General features: G+C 37.1%; 1 protein-coding gene across 2 annotated transcripts in view; it reads left to right on the top strand.

Moving 5' to 3' along the window:
* Positions 1 to 21,102, top strand: part of CEP85L (centrosomal protein 85 like) — a 156,334-nt gene extending 135,232 nt beyond the window's left edge. For both annotated transcript variants that reach the window (XM_073789531.1, XM_019929643.3), the window contains exons 11-13: positions 9,971 to 10,075; positions 12,158 to 12,389; positions 16,549 to 21,102. In XM_073789531.1, coding sequence (XP_073645632.1) covers positions 9,971 to 10,075; positions 12,158 to 12,389; positions 16,549 to 16,712 — 501 coding nt within the window. In that variant the 3' untranslated portion in view covers positions 16,713 to 21,102. The remainder of the gene's footprint in view (positions 1 to 9,970; positions 10,076 to 12,157; positions 12,390 to 16,548) is intronic.
* The last annotated feature ends 1,369 nt before the right edge of the window (positions 21,103 to 22,471 follow it).

The following is a 22,471-nucleotide window of genomic DNA, read 5'->3' as shown; positions in this document are numbered from 1 at the left end:
TTTACTGTTTCTCTCTTGCAAGCTAGCCAGCCTACAGTAGAGCCTGTTGCTCCAGTGAATCTAACACTGTCCTCCCAACTGCCTTTGCCACAATCTCCTGCTATTTTGAGAGTGCCCTTAGGATTGAACTTTATACTCTGTTGCAAAAGAATTCAGTTCCTTTAGGGAGACCTTCAGCGGTCTCTGTTCTGTGGCCTATTTATCCCCAGGCAAAATCTCTGAGCCTAGTCATTGTGGGTGGGAACAATGTCAAGATTCTGAGTGACTCTAGCTGAGTGCTAGTGGAGGGAGGGTGCGCAGCAGCTCTAGGTCTCTCGGCTTGCCTCTTTCAGTAGATACTCCTGCCCCAGAAGCCAACGCAAGGGCAGTCAGGGCCCCAGTATTCTCGTGGCTACACCCCAGGTAAAGCCTTCCTCCCTTGAGGCGGCCTGGGCTCTGAAGAACGGAGCCCCCACCTTTTGGCTGCACTTGCCTGGAACTTAGCATCAGCTACAGATGAGAAGTGCTGACGCCCTGCCCTTCCTAGGAAGACAGCGGTCCAACTAGGAGCTGGGGGAGGGGGAGCCCTCTGTTCTTGGCTGTTCCAGTCTGGAGTTTCCATCTTGCTTAGCTGTGAGAGGGTAGGAATCAAGTGGATTTTGTTTCAAATACCACAGACTTCAGCTCTTCTGAGTTTTAATAGCTTTTCTTGAATATGTTTCTTCATTTGCTTGTATGAACCATTTCCAGAAGCTTTAAATGTGTTATTTTATGGTTTTTCAGCAGTTTCCTTGGGGAGCAGGTCTGAGGAGCTCCTCATGCCATCATGCTGAAAGCAGAGCCCTCAGGGAGATTATTTTTAAAATGATATCAGGTAACAAGGTGATAGTTAAGAAAGGAATTTGAGGTGTACACTATCTTCAATTATTATTAAACAGAAACCTAAAAAATTGCAATTTCTATGGTGCTTGCATACTCCTTAGTTTTACAAATATTTTGAAAATTCTCTTTTATCAGTATGGAAGAATGAGGAAAAGGAGTTTAATATTTGTCTACACTTAGGCCAAAGTGAGAAATAGAACCTCTGTTGCCAAATGCAGAGGTGTCAGAGATGATGCCAGTGATGATATTACCTGTTACAGGAGCAGTTCTTTCTGGTTTATGTTTATTATCTCTAAGCCTCAACAGTAATCTTACAAGGTAAGAAAGAGCATATTTTTATACTTGAAGCTGCTGAGATTTAAAAGGTGTGCCCAAGGTCTCGACAGCTGAGATTCTAATTCATGTCTGTCTGACTTCAGAGTTTGTGCCTTGGGTGTTAATCCTGGATGTCTCAAAGTGAAAAGTCCCAAGAAAAAGAAAAAAAGATGTTAGTCTGATTTCTTCCTTGTATAAGCCTTAGGGGAGGGAATTGTTTTAAGGGTCTTTTCCTGGAATGAAAGATATTTAAACTGGAGCACACTGGGAAACTAGTCTTCTGCGGAAAGCATCTTATGCTCAGTTACCTAGAAGCACAATTGGGAAATTTTGTCTCCAAAGTGAAATCTTTTAGTACATTACACTCTACAGTGTGGTGGCATTATTTGCTCCTTGAGATGAATAAAATGCCTTTTTTTTCTGATACATTTATTTCAAGAGCTTTTTGGCGGTACGCGAGCCTCTCACTGTTGTGGCCTCTCCCGTTGCGGAGCACAGGCTCCGGACGCGCAGGCTCAGTGGCCATGGCTCACGGGCCCAGCCGCTCCGCGGCATGTGGGATCTTCCTGGACCGGGGCACGAACCCGTGTCCCCTGCATCGGCAGGCGGACTCCCAACCACTGCGCCACCAGAGAAGCCCTCAAGAGCTTTATAATGGGTACACTAAGGTCTTTGAACATTCCTTATCCAGTTCAGCACTTAGCACAGTGCCTTGTGCATAAAAGAGGCTCAGTAACTGTTTTGAATGAGTAAACACAGATTCTTACTTAAACAAAACTAGGTGTTAAATAGTTACTTTTTCATATTTTGTCATTTATTCACCAATTCAGGTCATTTAGTAATTGTTAACTGAGTTTCTACCATGGGCTAGGCACTCTTCTAGGGGATGACTAGTGAAAAGAGACAAAAAAACCTTTTTCCACAAGAAAATTCACCCATAATGCTGAATTTGGAACGGGCTCTTTTCTGTTGTTTTGTGGTGGTGTTGTTGTTGTTGTTTTTAATTTGGGGCCACACTGTGCATCATGTGGGATCTTAGCTCCCCGACCAGAGATTGAACCTGCACTGGTCCACTGGTCTGCCAGGGAAGTCCCTGGAATGGGCTCTTTTTTTCCCCCAGCTTTATTGAAGTATAGCTGACAAATAAAATTGTAAGATATTTAAAGATATCATTTATATCATATATATATATATATATATCATATATATATAAGATATTTAAAGATATCATTTTAAGATATCATGGTGATTTGAAATAAGAAATGGGCTTTTAAATATTATTATAAGAAGAAAGGAATTAGTGTTAGTTGCATAAGTATTTTGTACTAGGTAAAAGTAATTTAGGCTTTTTGATTGTAAGCAACAGAACCAATTCAATTTAGCCTAAGCAAAAATAGTAGAATATACTGTATTACAAGAATGCAGAGATATCTGTGGAATCCATAGGTAGGAATGAAGCCTGGCTTCAGGAAGGAAAAGGCTTTGTTGCTGCTCGCATTCCCCTCTGTTTCAGTTCTTTTCTCTCTCTGCAGACTGACTTCCTTTCCTCCTTAACTCATACAGCAGACCATGGCTGTCCCACAGCCCTGAAGTTCTGTAGTTCATTTCCCGCCACCTGCAGAGACTAACTCATAGACTTTGGGTCTCACTTCCTCAGGTTTGGTCAAGTGTTCATTCAGCCTGACCCGGTGAGCTATAACCCAAGAATATAGAATCCCAGTACAAATATGACTACTTATGTATGATTCATGGGATTTGTGAATAGGCAGGCATCCAAAGGTATTGTCTACATATATACCACATAATTTTCACAGTACTTTACAAGGTTGGAAAATCTTTCTGATGAATTTGGAGCCTAGAAAGGTTGGATAACTCACCCATGATTATACAACACATAAGCTGTGCACCCAAAACCTAATTTTGTCTGACTCCAAAATCTTATCTTGTTACCATTAACTCTATACTTTCTTTCTTTCAAACTGTTATAACATTAGTTTCAGGTGTACAGAATAGTGATTTGATATTTTTATATGTTGCAAAATGATCACCACAGTAAGTCTAATAATTAACATCCATCACTACTTAGTAAATTTTTTTTCTTGTGATGAGAACGTTTAAGATCTACTCTCAGCAACTCAAATGTACAATACAGTATTGTTAACCATAGCCACCATGCTGTACATTACGTCCCCAGGACTTATTTTAAAACTGGAAGTTTATACCTTTTGACCCCCTTTGCTCATTCCCTCCCCACTCCCACTCCCTCCCCTCTGGCAACCACACATCTGTTCTCTGTTATCTCTGAGTTGTTGTTTTTTTTAATATTTCACATATAAGTGAAATCATACAGTATGTGTTTCTCTGTCTAATTTATTTCACTTAGCATTATGTGCTCAAGCTCCATCCATGTTGTTGCAAGTGGCAAGATTTCATTCTTTTTATGGCTGAATAATATTCCATTGTGTGTGTGTGTGTGTGTGTGTGTGTGTGTGTGTATTATATAAAATCACATTTTCCTCATCCATTCGTCCATTGAGGGACACTGAGGTTGCTTCCATGTCTTGGCTATTATAGATAATGCTGCAGTGAACAGTGAGGTGCACATATCTTTTCAAGTTAGTGTTTTCATTTCCGTTGGATAAATTCCCAGAACTGGAGTTGCTGGATCACATGGTAGCTCTGTTTTTAGTTTCCTGAGGAACCTCCATGCTGTTCTCCATAGTGGCTACACCAATTTACATTTCCACCAACAGTGGAAGGGTTCCCTTTTTCTCTACATCCTAGCTAACACTTATGTCTTTTTGATAATAACCACCCTGACAGGTGTGAGGTGATCTCATTGTGGTTTTGATGTACATTTCCCTGATGATTAGTGAAGTTGAGCAACTTTTCATGTGCCTGTTGGCCTTTTGAATATCTTCTTTGGAAAAATGTCTATTTAAACTTGTACCCATTTTAAATTGGATTTTTTTTTTCAGCTCTTGAGTTGTATAAATTCTTTATATATTTTGGATATTAACCCCTTATCAGATACATTATTGGCAAATATTATCTACAATTCTGTAGGTTGCCTTTTCATTTTGTTGGTGGTTTCCTTTGCTGTGCAGAAGCTTTTTAGTTTGATATAGCACCCTCCCCTTTTTATATTTTTGATGCCACAGTTTATCTTGTCTATCCATTAACAAATTATTGTAGTTATAGTTCTACTACTTTTGCCTTTTAACCTTCATAGTAGCTTTATAAGTGATTAACCTACCACCTTTACAACATTGGATTATTCTGAATTTTACAATATATTTACCTTTACTAGTGAGATTTATACTTATCCTGTTACTAATTAGTACCCTTTTGTTTCAGCTTAAAGAGTCCCTTTAACATTTCTTGTGAGGCTAGTCTAGTGGTGATGAACTCCTTCAGCTGTTGCTTGTCTGGAAAACTCTTTATTTCTCCTTCAATTCTGAAGGACAACTTTCCAAGTGGAATGTTACTGGTTGGCAGTTCTTTCCCTCCCCTCCACCCCAGCACTTTGAATATATAGTGCCACATTCTTCTGGCCTGCAAAGTTTCTGCTGAAAAATCTGCTGGTAGCATCATGGGCTTTCCCTTGCATGTAATAAGTTGTTTTTCTCTTGCTGCTTGTAAGATTCTCTCTCTTTAACTGTTGACAGTTTCATTATAATGTGCCTTGCAGTGGGTCTGTTTGGATTCATCTTCTTTGGAACTCTTAGTTTCCTGGATCTGGTTGTCTGTTTCCTTCCCCAGGTTATGGAAGTTTTCAGCCATTACTTCACTTAAGTTCTCTGTCCCTTTCTCTCTTCTTGCTCCTCCTTCTGGAACCCCTATAATGTGAATGTTGGTCTGCCTAATGTCCCATAAGTCCCTCAGACTATCTTCAATCTTTTTTTCTTTTTACTGCTCTCATTGGCTGAGTTTCACTGCCCTGTCTTCAGATGTACTGATCCTTTGTTCTGCCTCATCTAGTCTGCTGTTAAACACCCCCTATTGTATTTTTCAGTTCAGTTATTGTATTCTTCAGCTCTGTGACTTCCATTTGGTACTATCTTATACTGTGTTGAAATTGTCACTTTGTTCTTACTTTGTTCTCCTTACCTTGGTGAACATCTTTATGACCATTACTTTAAAGTGTTTATCCGGTAAACCACTTTTCTCTTTTATTAAGGTCTTTTTCTGTGGTTTTATCTTACTCTTAAATTTGGAACATATTCATTTTCCTTGACTCTCTGTGTTGGCTTCTATGTACTAGATAAAACAGCTATCTCGCCCAGTCTTGAACGAATGGATGGCCTCGTGTAGGAGATGAACTTTTCTTAACTAGTTTTTAAAAAGGTGTTGAGAGAAAAATATTAAATTTTATTAAAAGAATATCGTCTTCTTATTAATGATTTCTAAATGCCATTATCTTGTTAAGTATGCATGCTCTTTATTGATTGCTATTTCTTATGATAGTAGCACTATTATCTTACCTTTTATGTGTAGTTACATATGCTATTGCAAAAATAGTGTGCTTGTATTAATAAAATCATAACAGTTACTATGAAGCCTTTTGACTGTTCTCAGCAATAAACTTAAAGTGACTGACTTATACCTTGTTTCTAGATAATTGAAATATGTACAGTAAAATGACAATCAAAAGAATTCAGAGGAACTTGCTTTTTAAGATTTTTTTGGTTGTTTTTGTTGTTTGATTTAACTAGACACAATGAATTTAAGGTCCGTTGCATAAATCCTATTGTAATGTATAGGCAGGTTAGTAGACTAGTATATAAAAATTGGACATATTACCTTATTAGAAACTTTTCCAGTTTATAATCTAAGGATAAGTTTAGTTTCATTTGTGATATTTATGTTAAGGTTTATTTTGAAGACATGTAAATTACTTTCAAAAATATTGTATCATATTCCAGTGAGCAAGATTAAGAGGTACAAACTTGCAGTTACAAAATAAATGAGTCACAGGAGTGAAATGTACAGTGGGGGGAATATAGTCAGTAATATTGTAATAACTTTGTATGGTGGCAGATAATAACTAGATTTATCATGGTGATCATTTTGTCTTGTATAGAAATATCAGATCACTATGTCGTGCGCCTCAAATTAACATAGTGTTGTAGGTCAGTTATACTGCTAAACTGCACACACACACACACAGTGTCATATTTCAAAAAAGGGGTTTGTTTCTTTCCTAGGATTCTCTATTTATACTTCTCTTGGTGATCTTACCCAGTCTTATGGCTTTAAATATAATGTGTGTGCTCACTACTCCCTAATTTTTATCTCCAGGTCAAAGTGCTCCCCTTATCTTACAATTTGTATATCCAATTGCCTTCTCAATGTCACCACTTGATGTATTAGACATAACATGTTCAAAACTGAATTTCTTATTCCCCTAAGCCAAAAAATAATAAACCTGCTACACCTTCCATATTTCCCATAGCTATTAATGACAGATCTGCCCTTCCATTTGCTCTGTCTGGAAACCTTAAGACTTACTCTTGACTTCTCTTCTGCCTTACATTTTGTGAGCAAATCCTGTTTTCTTCAAAATATATCTAGCATCTGGCACCTTCTCCCGACCTCCACTGTTGTGCCACTGTTGTGCCACCCTAGTTCAAGCATCCTCATTCTTTATCTGGATTCTTTCTTTCTGCTGCTACCCTTGCTTGCCCACAGTGTTTTCTCAGCAACCTGAGTGAGCTGTTAAACAAATATCAGATCACATCATATCTTCTTAGTACCCTTCAGTGGTTCCTCATTTTTTCCTGAGTTAAAAAATCAAAGTTTGTGGGCTTCCCTGGTGGCGCAGTGGTTGAGAGTCCGCCTGCCGATGCAGAGGACACAGGTTCGTGCCCCGGTCCGGGAAGATCCCACATGCCGCTGAGTGGCTGGGCCCGTGAGCCATGGCCACTGAGCCTGCGCGTCCGGAGCCTGTGCTCCGCAACAGGAGAGGCCACAACAGTGAGAGGCCCGTGTATCGCAAAAAAAAAAAAAAAAAATCAAAGTTTGTAACATTGGCTTAGAAGAACTTATGCAATCAATTCCCCACCTCGCCTTCCTTCTCTGACTTGATCTCTTACTCTTTTCTGTCATCCTGGCTCTCTTGCTTTTTCTCAAACAGAAAAGAAACCATCCGCCTCAGAGCCTTTGCACTGACTGAAACATACTCTCTAGATACCTATGGGACACAGTCTCTCACCTCCTTCAAGACTTTACTCAGCTGTCACCTTTTTCCATGAGCCCTTATTCTACCCCATTTGAGATTTTAACCCCCCTGCCTCACCACGCCCTATTTATTCTCCAAAGCACGAGGCAAGTCCCAGTGTGTGATGCTACGTAACTTATGTATTTATTATGTTTATTTTCTTTGCTCTTTTCCCTCCTAGTACAAGTTCCACAAGGACCAAGTGTTTTGACTGTTGTGTTCATTGGTGTACCATCCAGTGAACAGATAGTGCTTGGCTGTAATTTCTGCTAAATGAATGATTGTAGGAAGGAATGTGTTTGTGGAACTCTTGTATGGCGTGTGGGGCGGGGTGAGGTTGGTCGCTTGCTGTGTTTCTATGGTAAAACTGCTAACTTCAGTGGCTTTCAAAACACTTCCTCCTAAACTGGGTTTGTGGAGTACATAGAATGCACTGAGTCAGGCACGTTTGGCTTTCCTTCATTGGAGCTGTTTGTATATGCGCCAAAAAATGGTTAGCGTTTCTGGATATTTACATCAAAATAAGAAATGAATTTAAAACCACTTTCAACTGCAAGAATGATTGTGATCAACACCTGTGGATTAGTAACTGAGACTTTAAAAAAATCGTTATTAAACAGGAAATTTAAAGAGAAATTGTAGACATTTAAAAATGATTTCGTTTTTAACTTCAGTAATCCCATTCTAAGCGTAGTAGAGATTCCCCTCACCTTGCTTTTTTCTTAAACTTTAGACATGTGCTTTTTCATACAATTTGGGATAGAGAAGTAATTAATCTTTTAGGTGAAATGTTATTGTCAGACAGCTATAGCACTCACACCTAGTATTATCCTATAAGTTGTACAGCATTTGGTCTTACTAGAATGTGTCTGTGAACTCTTTCTTCTATTAAAGGGCTACTTGATTCGTGCCTTTGAACCTAACCAACATAACACGTTAAGCTTAATGAATTTCCCCAATTCAATTTTCCTTCTTATGACAGACAGCAGTACTACCAGACATTTCTGGTTTATTCTGATGGAGATTACCTTTTTCTTCACTGATTTAAATTTAGTCTTACACAGTAATGTATTAGTCAGATTTATTAGCTACTTATTAGTCACGTTCAATATGATAAAAATAAAAACCACTATAATCTTCTAAAGAATTATATTACAGCATTGTGAAAATACCTCTCTTGGGTTCTGTTTTCACTGTTAAAATATGAGATTTAGAGTAGTTTATTTGTGGTGCCTTTCTTCTACAATTGTAATAAAATAAACAGTCACAAATCTTAAGAAAATTTAGGATGAATTCTGGATTCTAGCCGAATAATCTTGTCATGCCAGTAAGTATGAGTTTTTAGCTAGATAAATAAATCCCAACATATCATTCAATCAAATGGGTTTTGATTCAGTTACAAAGGAATTTCAATATCCAAAAATATATATTATCAGATAGCCCATGTGACTTTGTACTGTGGAATTGATCTTTGTGGAATGTAAAACAAGTTTTCCCTGGAAGAAAATGTACTTGTTATAGAGCTTGATTCATTTGTATCCAACTTTTGAGTAATTAAATATGGTATTTTTACAGAGTTTAGCAGACAAATGAAATTAAAAAGCAACAAGGTTGAATAGTGTTACTGAGAAAACTGTTTTATATTTAGAGTCTTATCTCAACCCGTGGTGACAGCTATCCTCTCTTATTCCATCCAGAGATAATGTGAGGGAAAAAAAAAACCTTCACAGTAGATTGTGTGCTATTTAGGTCATCAGCATTCTGAAGTATTTTCAGAGTTGAGACTAAATATAGACCTGAAGCAAAAAATAATGAAATTTCTTCTTTAGTCATGTGTATTGATCATGTGGTTTAAAAGGGGAAAAGTTGATAGAAAAAAAAATCACTGATAAGTACAAGGTTTATGGCAAGTTCTTTGGTGTGTAGCTGAAAATCAGATTTATAAGCTGAAATGACCCAAGCACTCTTAAAATATCCTATATTCTGCTTTGGTATACTCAAGATTATCTCACAATAGTATCATGTCTGAATAATTTTATAATGGAATTAAGAGAGATTAGTTTATCTAAGTCCCATAATAGACCTTTGCCCTGAATTGAACATCATATTCACAGCTTGGAATACTATACACTGAGAGAGGTTGTTTAGCTGTTTCAAATGATAGAAAACAGGGATAGTCGTACGATCTTATTATCTTGTACCTTATTAATCATAAGAAAAAGGGTTTTTTTAAAGTATAGATTTGCTAATACACTCCCAATATATAAACAAAAGTCAATAAAATAAGAACTGTTTGTAATATAGTTGTTAAACAGCAACATTAGATTTAACATGTTTTACCCAGATTAAAAACTGTCTTGGTAAAGATGATATTTTCTCCTTCCTCCCTCCTCCCCTGCTTTGGAATTATCCACTCTAGAAGTAATATGCGTTGATTGAAAAGTGAAGGCATCATCTTCCAAGGGGTGAGGGAGGTCAGAACATCTAAAGTATTCAGAGCCAGTATTCCTGGTTACCTACCTGATTGCATTTTGCTTTAAGCATTAACATGCTTTGCAATTCTCTTTATTCTAGTCTATGCAAGGGAAGCTTTCTAAAGAAAAATTGACTACTCAAAAGATGATGGAAGAGCTGGAAAAGAAAGAAAGAAACCTTCAGAGATTAAGAACATTGCTTGATGTGAGTAAAAGAAATTCAGATAGCTTTCAAGGATGATTCAGTACCTACTTAAGTTAAAGCAAATGCCTATTTTGTACATATTCATAAATCACTTTTTAATTGAAGACTTGATTTGATGTGCCAGTTAATTAAATCCATTAGGTTTCTTACTAAAATTATAATCTAAAATACAAACTTTTATTTTTCTAATGTCTTAGAAACAATTGCACAAACTTAACTATAGCAAAGTCAAATGGTATACAGAGATTAGATCCTAAAGTCATCAAATGATGCATAAGTTGAATATAAACAAAATTACCCTTGAAAATCCTCAAGGGAAGGTGCAATGTAGACACTTCATCACTGGAACAGGTCACACTTTCTTCATTTAATTATGAGATGAAATACTTGGCTTGCATTTAAGGACATGTTATATAAAAAATGCTTATTTTAGTTTTTGAGTTGTCATCATGACATTTTCCTCTAAATACTTAGGAATGCATCTCCAAAACTTAGGGACAGTTTCCTATATAACCATTTCACCATTGTCACACCCAATAAGAATAATAATTTTCCTTGGCGTTTGATAATACCTAGTCTTATGAAAATTACCCCCTTCTTCCCCAAATGTTTTTTTTTTTAACATCTTTATTGGAGTATTATTGCTTTACAATGGTGTGTTAGTTTCCGCTGTATAACAAAGTAAATCAGCTATACATATACATATGTCCCCATATCCCCTCCCTCTTGCTCCCCAAGTGTTTTTTATAGTAGCTGTTGAAACCAGCATTCAAACAAGGACCGTGTGTTGTGTTTCATTTTGTCTTATAAACCTAAAGTTTCTTTCTTCTCCCTGAAGAAACTGGGCATTTTGTCTTACAGACTTGTAAACTTGTCACACCTAGTTTTGTCTGATCATTTCCTCATGGTGTGGTTTATCTTGTTCTCTCCCCCCTGTATTTCTTGTAAGCTAGGAGTTAAAGCTAAAGATATTAGATTCAGTGCAAACATTTTTTGGCACGAATACTTTGTAGGTATTGTTCACATCATCAAATTATACCTGTTTGTTTATCCCACTGTAAGTGTCACAGGTACCCATCTCACTGGGTTAAGGTGGTGACAGACTGATTCTTTCCATTGTAACATTGTAGCCTCTGTAGTCAGCAGTTAATGGGGTTGTTGATACTTAGGCAAGTGTGTGGATGTGCAGTTTGCCAGCAACCTTTCCCTTGATGGTTTTAGCTTACACCAGTGATCATTGTCTGAATCATTAGATGATTAAAACAACAGTAATTTTTTCTAATATCATTCCCTTTACATTTATTAGCTGGCATTTGTCTGTAAAAATTTGTATTTTCCTCATCAACCCAGGCTATTTGGCTTTTCTGAAATACAGTTCCAACTGGAAAGCTAGTTAAACTTACCTTTAATTAGCAGTTTTCAGGATGAGGAGTAAATGGTGATAATTTGGGGAAGAGGTGAGCGTAGCTTTTTCTGAGCATAATAAATCATGAGTTTGTACTGATACTTCCAATTCAAATTTAACAATTCAGAGTTGTTTGGCGTTTTTTTTTTTTCCTTTGATTTTATATTTTTATTTCTTTTTCTCTTACACTGAAAAGTTTGGTTCCTGTCAACATTAATATAGTAACATATATACTTTTTTCCCAATGTACAAAAAATAGTTTCAGAGTAACTAAATCACTGTGGCTACTAACAATAAAACTGTAGGATGAGGTTTAAGTTTTCTTTGCAGTTCTTTTTGTTCTTGGGATACCTATCATAGCAAAATATATACACAACCAAGGTACTTTTTATGTGAGATCATGAGAGACCCCCTAGAAACTGAGGCTGTTTGAATTCACGTTTCCTCTCTCAGGTTTACTCTAGGCCATCAGATGGCACCGTTTCCACTATTTAAATTCTTTTTCGCTCCCTTTTTATTTTTCCTGCTATATGTATGCAGTTAAATTTGGTTAATGGGCATGTAATATTCCACTGTTTTCTTTATAGAATTGGATGAGGGATTGTTAACCTTTATGGCTTTTGAGTACCTTTCCTCTGTTCTAACAACCAGATTTTTGTTCTCTTTATCCATTGCAGAACCAAAGACAAACAGAAGAGACCTGCTCTTTATTGGATCAGGACCAGGAAGCAGACCAATCCAGGCAGCAGACCATTCTTTCCAAAAGGCCACTATTCGATTTGAGTGTGATTGATCAGCTGTTCAAGGAAATGTCCTATTGTTTGTTGGACTTGAAGGCATTGTGTAGTATTCTTAATCAGCGTGCTCAGGGCAAAGAGCCTAATCTTTCATTATTACTGGGAATCCGATGTAAGTGGCTAATGACTTGTTCTTACTGTATTGCTTAACAATTAGAAATGTGTTTTCATGAATCGGGAACTTCTGACTGCCTTTTCCCTATTTGTTTTTATCTCCTTTCGTACTTAGATTTATATATTTCTGAATCAATCTGTGGGTCTGAATACCTGTTCCTACTTCATTGCTAGAACTTGCCTCATTATGTTTATAGAAATGAGCAGGGTCGTAGTTGATATGGACTGCCACTCAGAAGAATGCCTATAAATGTGCCTGCTAGGAGATGTTTCCTATGCTGATTCTGTTAATATGTGACTGGAATGGTAGTTGGGTGTGATTTCCTGATTACTCTTCTAAAAGTAATGATTCTCTTTGCTTTCATGTGGCAGTTGTATTAAATTAATGACCCAGCCATCAGTCCACTGGTAAAGTATTTGAGAGAAGGTACTCGTAAGCTTTCTTACGTATGTTCTATGGCAACTGTCTAAAGTAAGTGCCAATGCTGTCACATGAGCCAGTTTTCATGGCCCATAGATCTGTTGCCCTTGTGATGCACACCTGCTGGCTTTGTCCCTTCCAATGTGACACCCACTCATTCTGCCTCAGTTCTGCCTTCCTGAACACATAATGGTGAGAACCACCACAAGAATATCCTAGTGTCTCTTCCCGTCTGTGCTAATTTTGCTGGAACACTCAACTTACATGGCTCTAAATTATTATAATATTGACATGTTGGTCTCTTTTTAATATGGAGGAAATGGACTTCAGTAAGGAGATATGAGTGGAGTAAGACCATAGTGTTTATGTACCAACATGTTTGTATTGAGTAATTGCCTAATAATATGGTTAATATGTGACTGAGTGGAGACTAGTTTTGTTTCCAGTTTCATCAAAAAGATTCTGCCGTCTTGCCTCATAGTAGTTATTTTGGCAAACCAAATAATACTCTTTATCGAAGTATCTCACTTGTTAAATGAACCATGTAACTATACTCAGAGATGTCAGCAGAATTTTCCCCTCCACTTCATAAATGTGAGAACACATATATGAGTGTGGGTATGTAAAAAACACTTTTTTAAAAATATTGAAGTATAAGTTGATTTACAGTGTTGTGTTTTAGTTTATGGTGTACAGAAAAGCAATACAGTTATACATATAAAATATTTATTCTTTTTCATTTTAGCTTATTATAAGACATTGAATATAGTTCCCAGGAAGACCTTATTGTTTATTTTATATATAGTAGTTTGTATCTGCTAATCCCAGACTCCTAGTTTATCCGCCTCCCCTTTTCCTCTCTGGTAATGAAAGGTCTGTCTTCTATGTCTGTGAGTCTGTTTCTGTTTCATAGATACATTCATTTGTGTCGTATTTTAGATTCCACATATAAGTGATATCATATGGTATTTGTCTTTCTCGTTCTGACTTACTTTGCATAGTATGATAATCTCTAGGTCCATCCATGTTGACGCAAGTGGCATTATTTCATTCTTTTTATGGCAGTTCTATTTTTGGCTTTATGAGGAACCTCCATACTGTTCTCCATAGTGGCTGTACCAACTTACATTCCCACCAACAGTGCAAGAGGGTTCCCTTTTCTCCACACCCTCTCCAGCATTTATTGTTTGTAGATTTTTTGATGATGGCCATTCTGACTGGTGTGAGGTTATACCTCATTGTGGTTTTGACTTGCATTTCTCTGGTAGTTAGCGACGTTGAGCATCTTTTCATGTGCCTGTTGGCCATCTGTGTGTCTTCTTTGGAGAATTGTCTATTTAGGTTTTCTGCCCATTTTTTGATTGGGTTGTTTCTTTTTGAAAGACACTTCAATGTTTAAGTATATTCACTCACTCAGGAAACATTTATCAGATGCCTTCTATGGTCCAAGCACTAAGGTGCTGATAATGCAGGTAAGTTGAATACAGCCCTTGCTCACACATTAACCAAAATATTACAGCATTGTGGTAAGTACTGTAATTGAAATGTGATCAGAGGGCAGTGGGAGCACAGGGGGAAAACCAACTAAATCTACCTGGGAAGGGCTGTGAAGGCTCCATGGAGTAGCTGGTGTTTGGCTTGAATCTTAAAGGAGGAGAGGTTTGCCAGGTGAACATGGGGTGTTTAGTTAGCAGTGATCTCTTGGAGCAAGAAATAAAAGCTTACACACAAAAGACTGGTTTTCTCCACCATTTTAGAGCTGGTCACCCCTTCAGTTACTTTGTAACCTTCTACATCTGCACTGTCCTGTGTAGCATTTATTACTTTTTCAGTACCAGGATAAGAGTGTGCTCCTAATGTGAACAGAAGGGAGACTCAGCACCTCCCCCACACAGTGTACAGCCCTTCCAGTCTTCAAAGTCCAACCCCAGAGCCCTTACCTTATAGGCTGGCATTTGCAAATTTGACCAGCCAACTAATTTCTCAAAAAAAATGGAGGTGTTTTGAACCTTTATCTCATCACACCATCAGTTATCTGTTGATACTGTTCACCCCACCCTTCTTAAATCTGGGCTACCATGGTTTCCATGACATCATTCTCTAGGCTCCACTTCTACTTTTATGACTGCTCAGCCTCAATCTGTGAAATTCTCCACCACTTAAATACTGGCGGTCGCCCAGGAAAATTTTCTTGTTGGTCTTTTTGTTTCTATTTACTTTCTCTGAGTAATCTTGTACATATCCACTTGTTTGCTGTTTTCTCTACACCTTTGACCCATACAGACATTCATCTCTCACTGCCTAGAATGTCCCTTTTGTCCTGATTGTACTCACCTGTATATTAGGACCAGCAGTTTCACAGGTATCACAGACTCAATATGTTTGAAACAGAACCTACTTTTCTTTCCTCCCTACCCTAAACCCGTTCCTCCTCTCAATAAGTAGAACCACTATCCACCTATCACCCCAACCCAGATTTTATCCTCCACCCTACTCGTTCCCCCATCTGTGTCCCGTGTCCAGTCCCTGGCCCCTTTCCAAGCTGATTGATAATCGAACTTCTTCATGTCTATGAGTCCCTTCCTACTTGTGACGTTTATTCCTGCTGCCACATCTCCACTGCACTGTTGCCTTAATTCAAGCTTTCGTAGCCCTTCGTCTGGGCTGGTTTCTCTGCCAAGCCTTGTGCCCTCCCCACCCCAGTCCATCTTTACATTGCTGCCAGAGCCATCTGTCTAACCTGTGATTCTGATTTCCTAATACCCTCCCTGAGAATAGAGATAAAGGTGGCTCCCACCTGCCTCTCCAGCCTTGTTTCTTGGACCTCCCCTCTCTTAATTTGTGTTCTGCTATTTTAGAGCTGGTTTTCTTGATATTTCTCAATTTCTGTCAGACTGTTTTGTTTTCTGCTTCTGTATACCTTTGTTCATTCTGCTTCCTTGTCCCATTCAGTGAACCTGTCCCCTCTCCAGTGAGGCCTTTTTTTTTCTCTTCTTTGTGCTAATGTAGCCTTTGTGTAGTGGCAGGTCACCTGTGGTACCTGACTGAATTTACTTGTTTGTGAAACTGTATGTAAATCATTAAGAATAAGCCACTGTATGCATTATTTTGCTGACCTCAGCACTCAGCATAGTGCCCAGATCATGATTCATGAACAGTAAAACAGTTCAATTAATGTTTGTTATAAATAACAAGTTATCTGACTCTTATGCCTCCAATTAATTAAAAGCTAGCTAACTCAGGGCCTTACCCTCAGTGATTCAGCCATTGGGCAACTAGCTATCAGCCTGATTCAGTTGTTTAGAATCATAGGGTCCCAACCCACACACACACACACACACACACACACACACACACACACTCGATTGTTAATACTTTGCAATCTGTAAAAATATAAGATAATGCCCCTCACCACACAGTGATTTTCAGATTTTTGTTTCTGAGTTTGAAGAGAGCTGTTAGAGCATGTTCCTTTTTACTTTTGGAATATTGTCATCCATTAAACCTGTTGAATTTGTGTGTTATCACTGTATGAATTTAATGCATTGTAGTTAGCAAAATTTTAAAAGGACCAAGTAGATAAGATGCATTTACTATTGAGTGATGCATAATTTAAACCTGAGCCTGACTTGTATTCAGTATCCAGCATTATATTTACAATGATAATAAGCTGAAAATCCTAAAATGACTTTGTTCCCAAAAAATGTGAGATTTTCTCCATGTTTTATTTCCACAGCAATGAACTGTTCAGCTGAAGAGACTGAGAATGACCACAGCCCAGAAACACTCACTAAAAAACTGTCAGATGTATGCCAGTTACGGAGGGACATAGATGAATTACGGACCACGATATCAGACCGCTATGCTCAGGACATGGGAGACAACTGTGTAACCCAGTGACCAGTGTTGGTCCCACAGCAATAACGACCCATTGTTACATGCTGCTGTGCTAGGTTCTTCACATTTCTTTTAGGAGCCATGATAGAAACTTGCAAGTGACATACGACTTGCACATAAGTATTTTTTTCTGTGGATTTGTTCTGTTGGGGAGGAATTGGGATGTGAGGAAGTATCGAAGGGGCTTATCTAATCAGGAAAAAAATTAAATTACCATTTGAAAAATATGATAAAATGTATAAGAAAAAAATTTCTGTATTCTCAAACTACTGATTGTAGGACCAAGCTGTGAAGAGTGCCCTTCAGATAAAGGGATAGGATTTCTTTTAATCCTGTAGTTTTTTGTGTGTGTGTGTGTGTGTGTCTGTATGTGTGTGTGTTCACAAAATTATAAAGATTTCTAGGATCAAAGCAAAGCTTCTAAGAAAGGCACACACTGTATTCTTGTGCTGCTTCTTTGTTCATGGAGAAGCTTGTGTTGTACTTGGGGTTTTCAAGGGCTGGCTGAACGAGAGTTGCCACAGCAGGCAAGTGTTCAAATAGTAGTACAGCAGGCAAAACCATCTGTGTTTGAACAATCCCTGTGCTGAGATGGTGAGGTTGTAGGGTTGGGTTGATTTTAGTACTGTAGATAGGTCAGCTGTTTTTCCAGAGTGCTTGTGAATTGCTGAAGAGATGTGAAATTTTGATGTGATGGTTTTCCCGTTAGCATTGTAATGTATGTATTACAAGGCAATTTAACGTAATCTGAACTAATTTTAACATGTCCCTTACTATTTACAACTTTTTGTTTATATATTTTATCTATCTATCTATATATCTATATATATATATCAATGTAAACAAAGCCATATATAATTAATGCAAACCTAAGGCCTCAGATCATTATTGTAAAAGAAAGATTAACAAAGTGACTCTGGAACAATAGCTTATTTATCCAAATCTCAAATGTTTACATTTTAACAGTTTTGTATCTGTTTTAAAGTTGAAACTACTTTAAGAAAAAAATCAACCTGTATTCTTTATATCTGAATTATCACTAGCATAAAACAAAATCTAAACCCAGGTGATATTGCAATTCCTTTTGTTAGGTAAAGTACATTAAAAACAGGGTTCTTCATAGAATACAAATTTGGCCAGGTTAGTTCTTCTTCTGGGGTACAGGATATCACTATGAAATGCAACTGACTTTTTTGTAGACATATAATCATTTAAGCTTCCAAATGAGTATTTCCCTGTCTTAACTGGTATTTTGGAAGGACTGTATATTCCATTGCCTTCAGAGCGTTTAAATGTACGTTCTTTTTAATGTACTTAGTTACGGCAGTCATTGTCCTTTACAAGTTGTTTTGATTTATCGCTTGATGCAACCCCATGTCTCATTTAGGTCAAGACAAAATAACAGGTAGAAGGAATGAGGGATGTTAATCAAGCAGGAGAATATTGTTTGAGGCAAGAGCAGATCACATGTCTGTTTTCTTGCCGGGCTTATATACTGGTATAAAGGGTGCTCCTAGAAAAATATGCTCCTAAAGTTTTCAGCAGTGAAAACATATTTGGGATAAGGCCTTCAAGGAAACTACCCAGGAAGACATTCAGTTCAGAAATTGGCTTATATACAGCTCTCAATAGTTATTTTATAGTTATATTTCAACAATCAGTTATAATACATTGTAAGGACATCAGACTTTCCCTTCCATTCAGTGCCTGAGTCCTCCCTGCCCTTTTAAGCCTTAGGATCTGGGCACTAAGAAATCAGTGCATTGTAGTGATTCTGCATCCCAAGGTCCCTAACCTAATAAGGAAGGACTTAGTCACTAGCAAGAATTTGGCTTTCTCATGTGTTCTTTTGTTTTTGAATGTTGGTGGTTTGAAGACAATCAGGGAGTAGTAAATTTGTACCAAAAATCTGATGCAAAGAATTCTGCCTTATAAAAATTAAGATCTGTAAAAATGGCCCTTTACAGTAAAGTAGGTAATAGCATCTGAAATAGATAAACCACAAGTGTAGCACACAACACTTTTACATCCTCTTTGAATAGAATCCCCTCCCCCACACCCCAGCCTCCATAATTTTGAAAGTAAAGGTACCCTAAAATAATAGTGATAATGGGCAAATAATCACTGATTTGGGTCACTAGATTTTTAAATGTATATGTTTGGGGGGTTTATGGTTAGTATTGTTGTTTAAACAAACTTTTGATCGTTTGTTTTGATCACTGTAGATACTTTGTTTTCTGGCTTAGTTGGGATTAAGTAATTTATATTTTTAAAAAATAAGTTAGCTTTCTAAAACTTACAGAATTTGACTTAGTTCACGTATCTTGAGGTTAAAACAAATTTAACCTAGTAGAAAATTAACTAACTACTGCTGATGTATTTCAGTTTCCAAAATGTATGCTCCACATAAAAAGGGGATTTAAGATGTGATAGTGTAAGTATAACCCTGAAGTACAGAATGTAATCTCTTGGAGTCTGGGTTTTGAAAAGGGGCCTAGATAATAAGTAGACAGACTTGGAGGGAACTTGGGGGGAAATAAAACTAGTAGTATTCTAATTTGTCAGTATTTAATTTTGATTTTGATTTTTCAGAAAATTCCCCTTTCCCAAGACAACCTTTTGTGTTAGAATAGTAAGAATATCAGTATCTCATTAAAAACAAAGAATTTACTGTTAGGCTAGGTAAGATGGGCAAATAGAAACACTATAGTATCTTGTCCTAGTTTGAACTAGGATATTCTTGGAAGTTATTACAGTGATTGTATGTCTGAGGTGAAAATTAACCTAAGTTTTAAAGTAAATCTGTTTGAAATTTTGCTTAAGTATTGACTAGGTAAGCCATGCCTGAATTAAATAAATAAATAAATAAGTGTGGCCCCTTTTTGTATTTGAAATAGGATTCGGTATTTAATGTTAACAGTATTTTATTTTAGTGGAATTTGTTTTTTGGTCATGGCAATTTATTAAACTGAATTAGACTTCTTCCAATAGCCTGTTAGAGACAAGCTCAAGAGCTGGAAAGTGTTGCTAAAATGGATATTGTACATTTCTGACTCACTAATGAGCTTCTAAATTAATTCTGTCATAGTTCAAGACTTATTAATAGGATTCTCTTAGAGGGCATTTTTAAAGGAACTACTTTATTGGGAAAATGTTCTTTCAGTATCACTAATAGTTCATTGAATAATACAGTAGCTGAGAACTTGGACTATATTTTTACATCACACAGTTCAGCTCAGGCACATCTTCAGTTTGGATTATTGGCATTCTCTTATGCAGCTTTCTATCACTGTCGATATGTAATTACAGAAATAAGCAATTCTCATAACCATGCTCACTCAGACTGTGTCATTTGAAACTGCCAGTAGCTAGAGCTCTCAGAGCCAAAGTTAATTCATTTTGTTTCCATTTTTGACAGTTTTTTTTCCCAGTGTTCACAAAACATAAAATTTCTAGCTTCACCCCAAAATGTCATGGTGAAAATTGCTGCATGATAATGTTCTACATTTAATCATGAGGAGGGAAAGGTTTTGGATATTTGGATTTTTTTCTTTTTTAAAAGAAGTATTGAGTATATAAAGAATGTAGTTTCAAATCAATAAGTCATTAACAACACTGTTACAGCTGCATACAGAGAACCTTTTGTGCCTTTTTGCCTGCAGTAAGCATTCATTTCTATTTTACGTGAGCTGTAAGAATGTTGATGATTATTGCACCTTGTTCTTCTGTAAATAGACTTGATTAGGATTTTTTTTTTCCTTTTTTTTAAAGCAAGGAGCAGTTTTTCGTTACTAGGTAGATACCTTAGTAAACATGAGGGGAGGTATCAGATATATGTCTTTGGAGCCCAGCCTTTTCCCTGTTTAGTGAGCAGGAAGCTCCTTTGGATTATAGTCATTTGTGTGTATATATGTACATATATGTATAAATAGTTATTTAAATATGTAAACATAAAATTCAGCATCACATTGGTGTGATGACAAGAAGTAGTAAGGTGCTAGGTGGTTATATTAAAAGCACAGCAGAGTGTATAATCAGTCACTATGACTGGTGGTTTTTGTAAACTAGGTTCAGTTTTTGAACCACCCAGAATACCTCATGTGTAAATACAACGGTCATGACTTAATTGAAATACAGTTATTGTAAGAAGAATGTGAAGCCACTGGTTGGCTTATGCCTTCTGATCTATCATCCTTGCCTCTTTTTTTGTAAAGGGGTTGTTTTTTTGTTTTTGCTTTTTAATAGGGTTTACAGCTAGAATTTTGAATGCCAAAGTTCTATTTATTAAATAAAAGAAGTTTTCAATGTTAATGGCTAAGTATTTTTCCACTGGACTATTGTTTGTTGATGTTGGAATTTGTATTAACAGAGAAATAAATTTTTTTATAAAAGATTTATGTCTACCAAGTGCCTAATGTTATTATAAAAATGTATTTGAAATTTCAGACTCTCTGAATTCTCAATAAGAATATGCTGACTTGACTTTTTAAAGTTTTCTTTAAATACGCAAGAGAAAATCTTACTAGATCGGGGACACTTCTGCCTTCTACGTCTATCTTACAGTTTCTTTGCAGTCATCAAAAAGCTTTTTCTCAGGGCCTTCCCCTGAAGGGCACTGAGATTTTCTGATGGCAGGTGCTGTAAATACAAGGGCATGTCTATGCATTTCAGCTCATAGCACAGGTCATAGCACTGTGTCTGTACTTTGAATTTCTAAGGTACTTATTTGAATCAAGTCTTCTTTCTACTTTTCCAACAGACAAATCAGATTTCAGTTTTTTATATTGCTGAAAGCTTGGGCTGGCAAGTTAAATCTTTTTTATTTTCTCCCTTCTAATCAGAGATTAAAACCTTAACTGAAACATATACAAATAAAACCTTGTTAGAAGGTTACTCTGCAGAGGCCTTGACATCTCAGCTTTGATGGCACCTGGGTCCTTGTTCTAAGTCATACGTGCCTTAGTGTCTCTAGCTGGTTAATATTTGGATTAGAAGCATCTGTTTCTAGTCCAGCTAACTTGGCATTGCTATCAGGAGTTTCAGATGAGGCATCTAATTCAGTTAACAGGAAGAAGAATCATGCATTACAGACCCCTTAGGTTGCAAGCAAATGACTTGGAAATAAAAACAGAATGGATAAAATCCTAGAGTATTTCCAAGGTGATTAATGAAGAGGTTTCTCCTTTATAATGAAAGATATGATTATTTTGATCTGGTTTAAAAAAAAGTGTTTTGATGGAGTCAGCAGAGGACTTACGGGGTACATCCCAGTGATTTTGCCAGTACTTAGAGTTTTTCTTTATGCCAGCTTTCCCAACCAACCAGAGTCATTCTATGTAGAAATGCAGAGGACTCAGTTAAAACGAGGGGTAGAATATGCTGTTAGTGATGGTGCAAAATGGCAGCGTGTGGATCCAGTAGAGCAAACCGTTTACAAATGAATGGCGCTCTAACATCATGTCAGTCAAGATGGTCTCCTTGATTTAGAGGAGATTCCAGTTTGAGGACTGAAATTGAGATAAAAGATTTCTTCAATGTTTAAATAAAACTGCTGCCCCTGACAAATTCGGCGCGATCACACACACACACACACACACACAAAACTTTCCATTTTAGCCAACCCGTTTTTACTTAAACAGTCTTGCCTCACGATCTCTATTGATTCCCTTATAATAGTTGTTTTAATTAAACATACACCTACCCTGTGACCCGGAAATTCCACTCTAGGTGTTTATTTGAGATAAACACTCATCTAAAAAGAG

The sequence above is a fragment of the Tursiops truncatus genome, chromosome 12, assembly GCF_011762595.2.
Source record: "Tursiops truncatus isolate mTurTru1 chromosome 12, mTurTru1.mat.Y, whole genome shotgun sequence".
NCBI classification, from domain to species: domain Eukaryota; kingdom Metazoa; phylum Chordata; class Mammalia; order Artiodactyla; family Delphinidae; genus Tursiops; species Tursiops truncatus.
The sequence above is the reverse complement of the archived record's forward strand: the minus strand, read 5'-3'. Positions and strand labels throughout refer to the sequence as shown.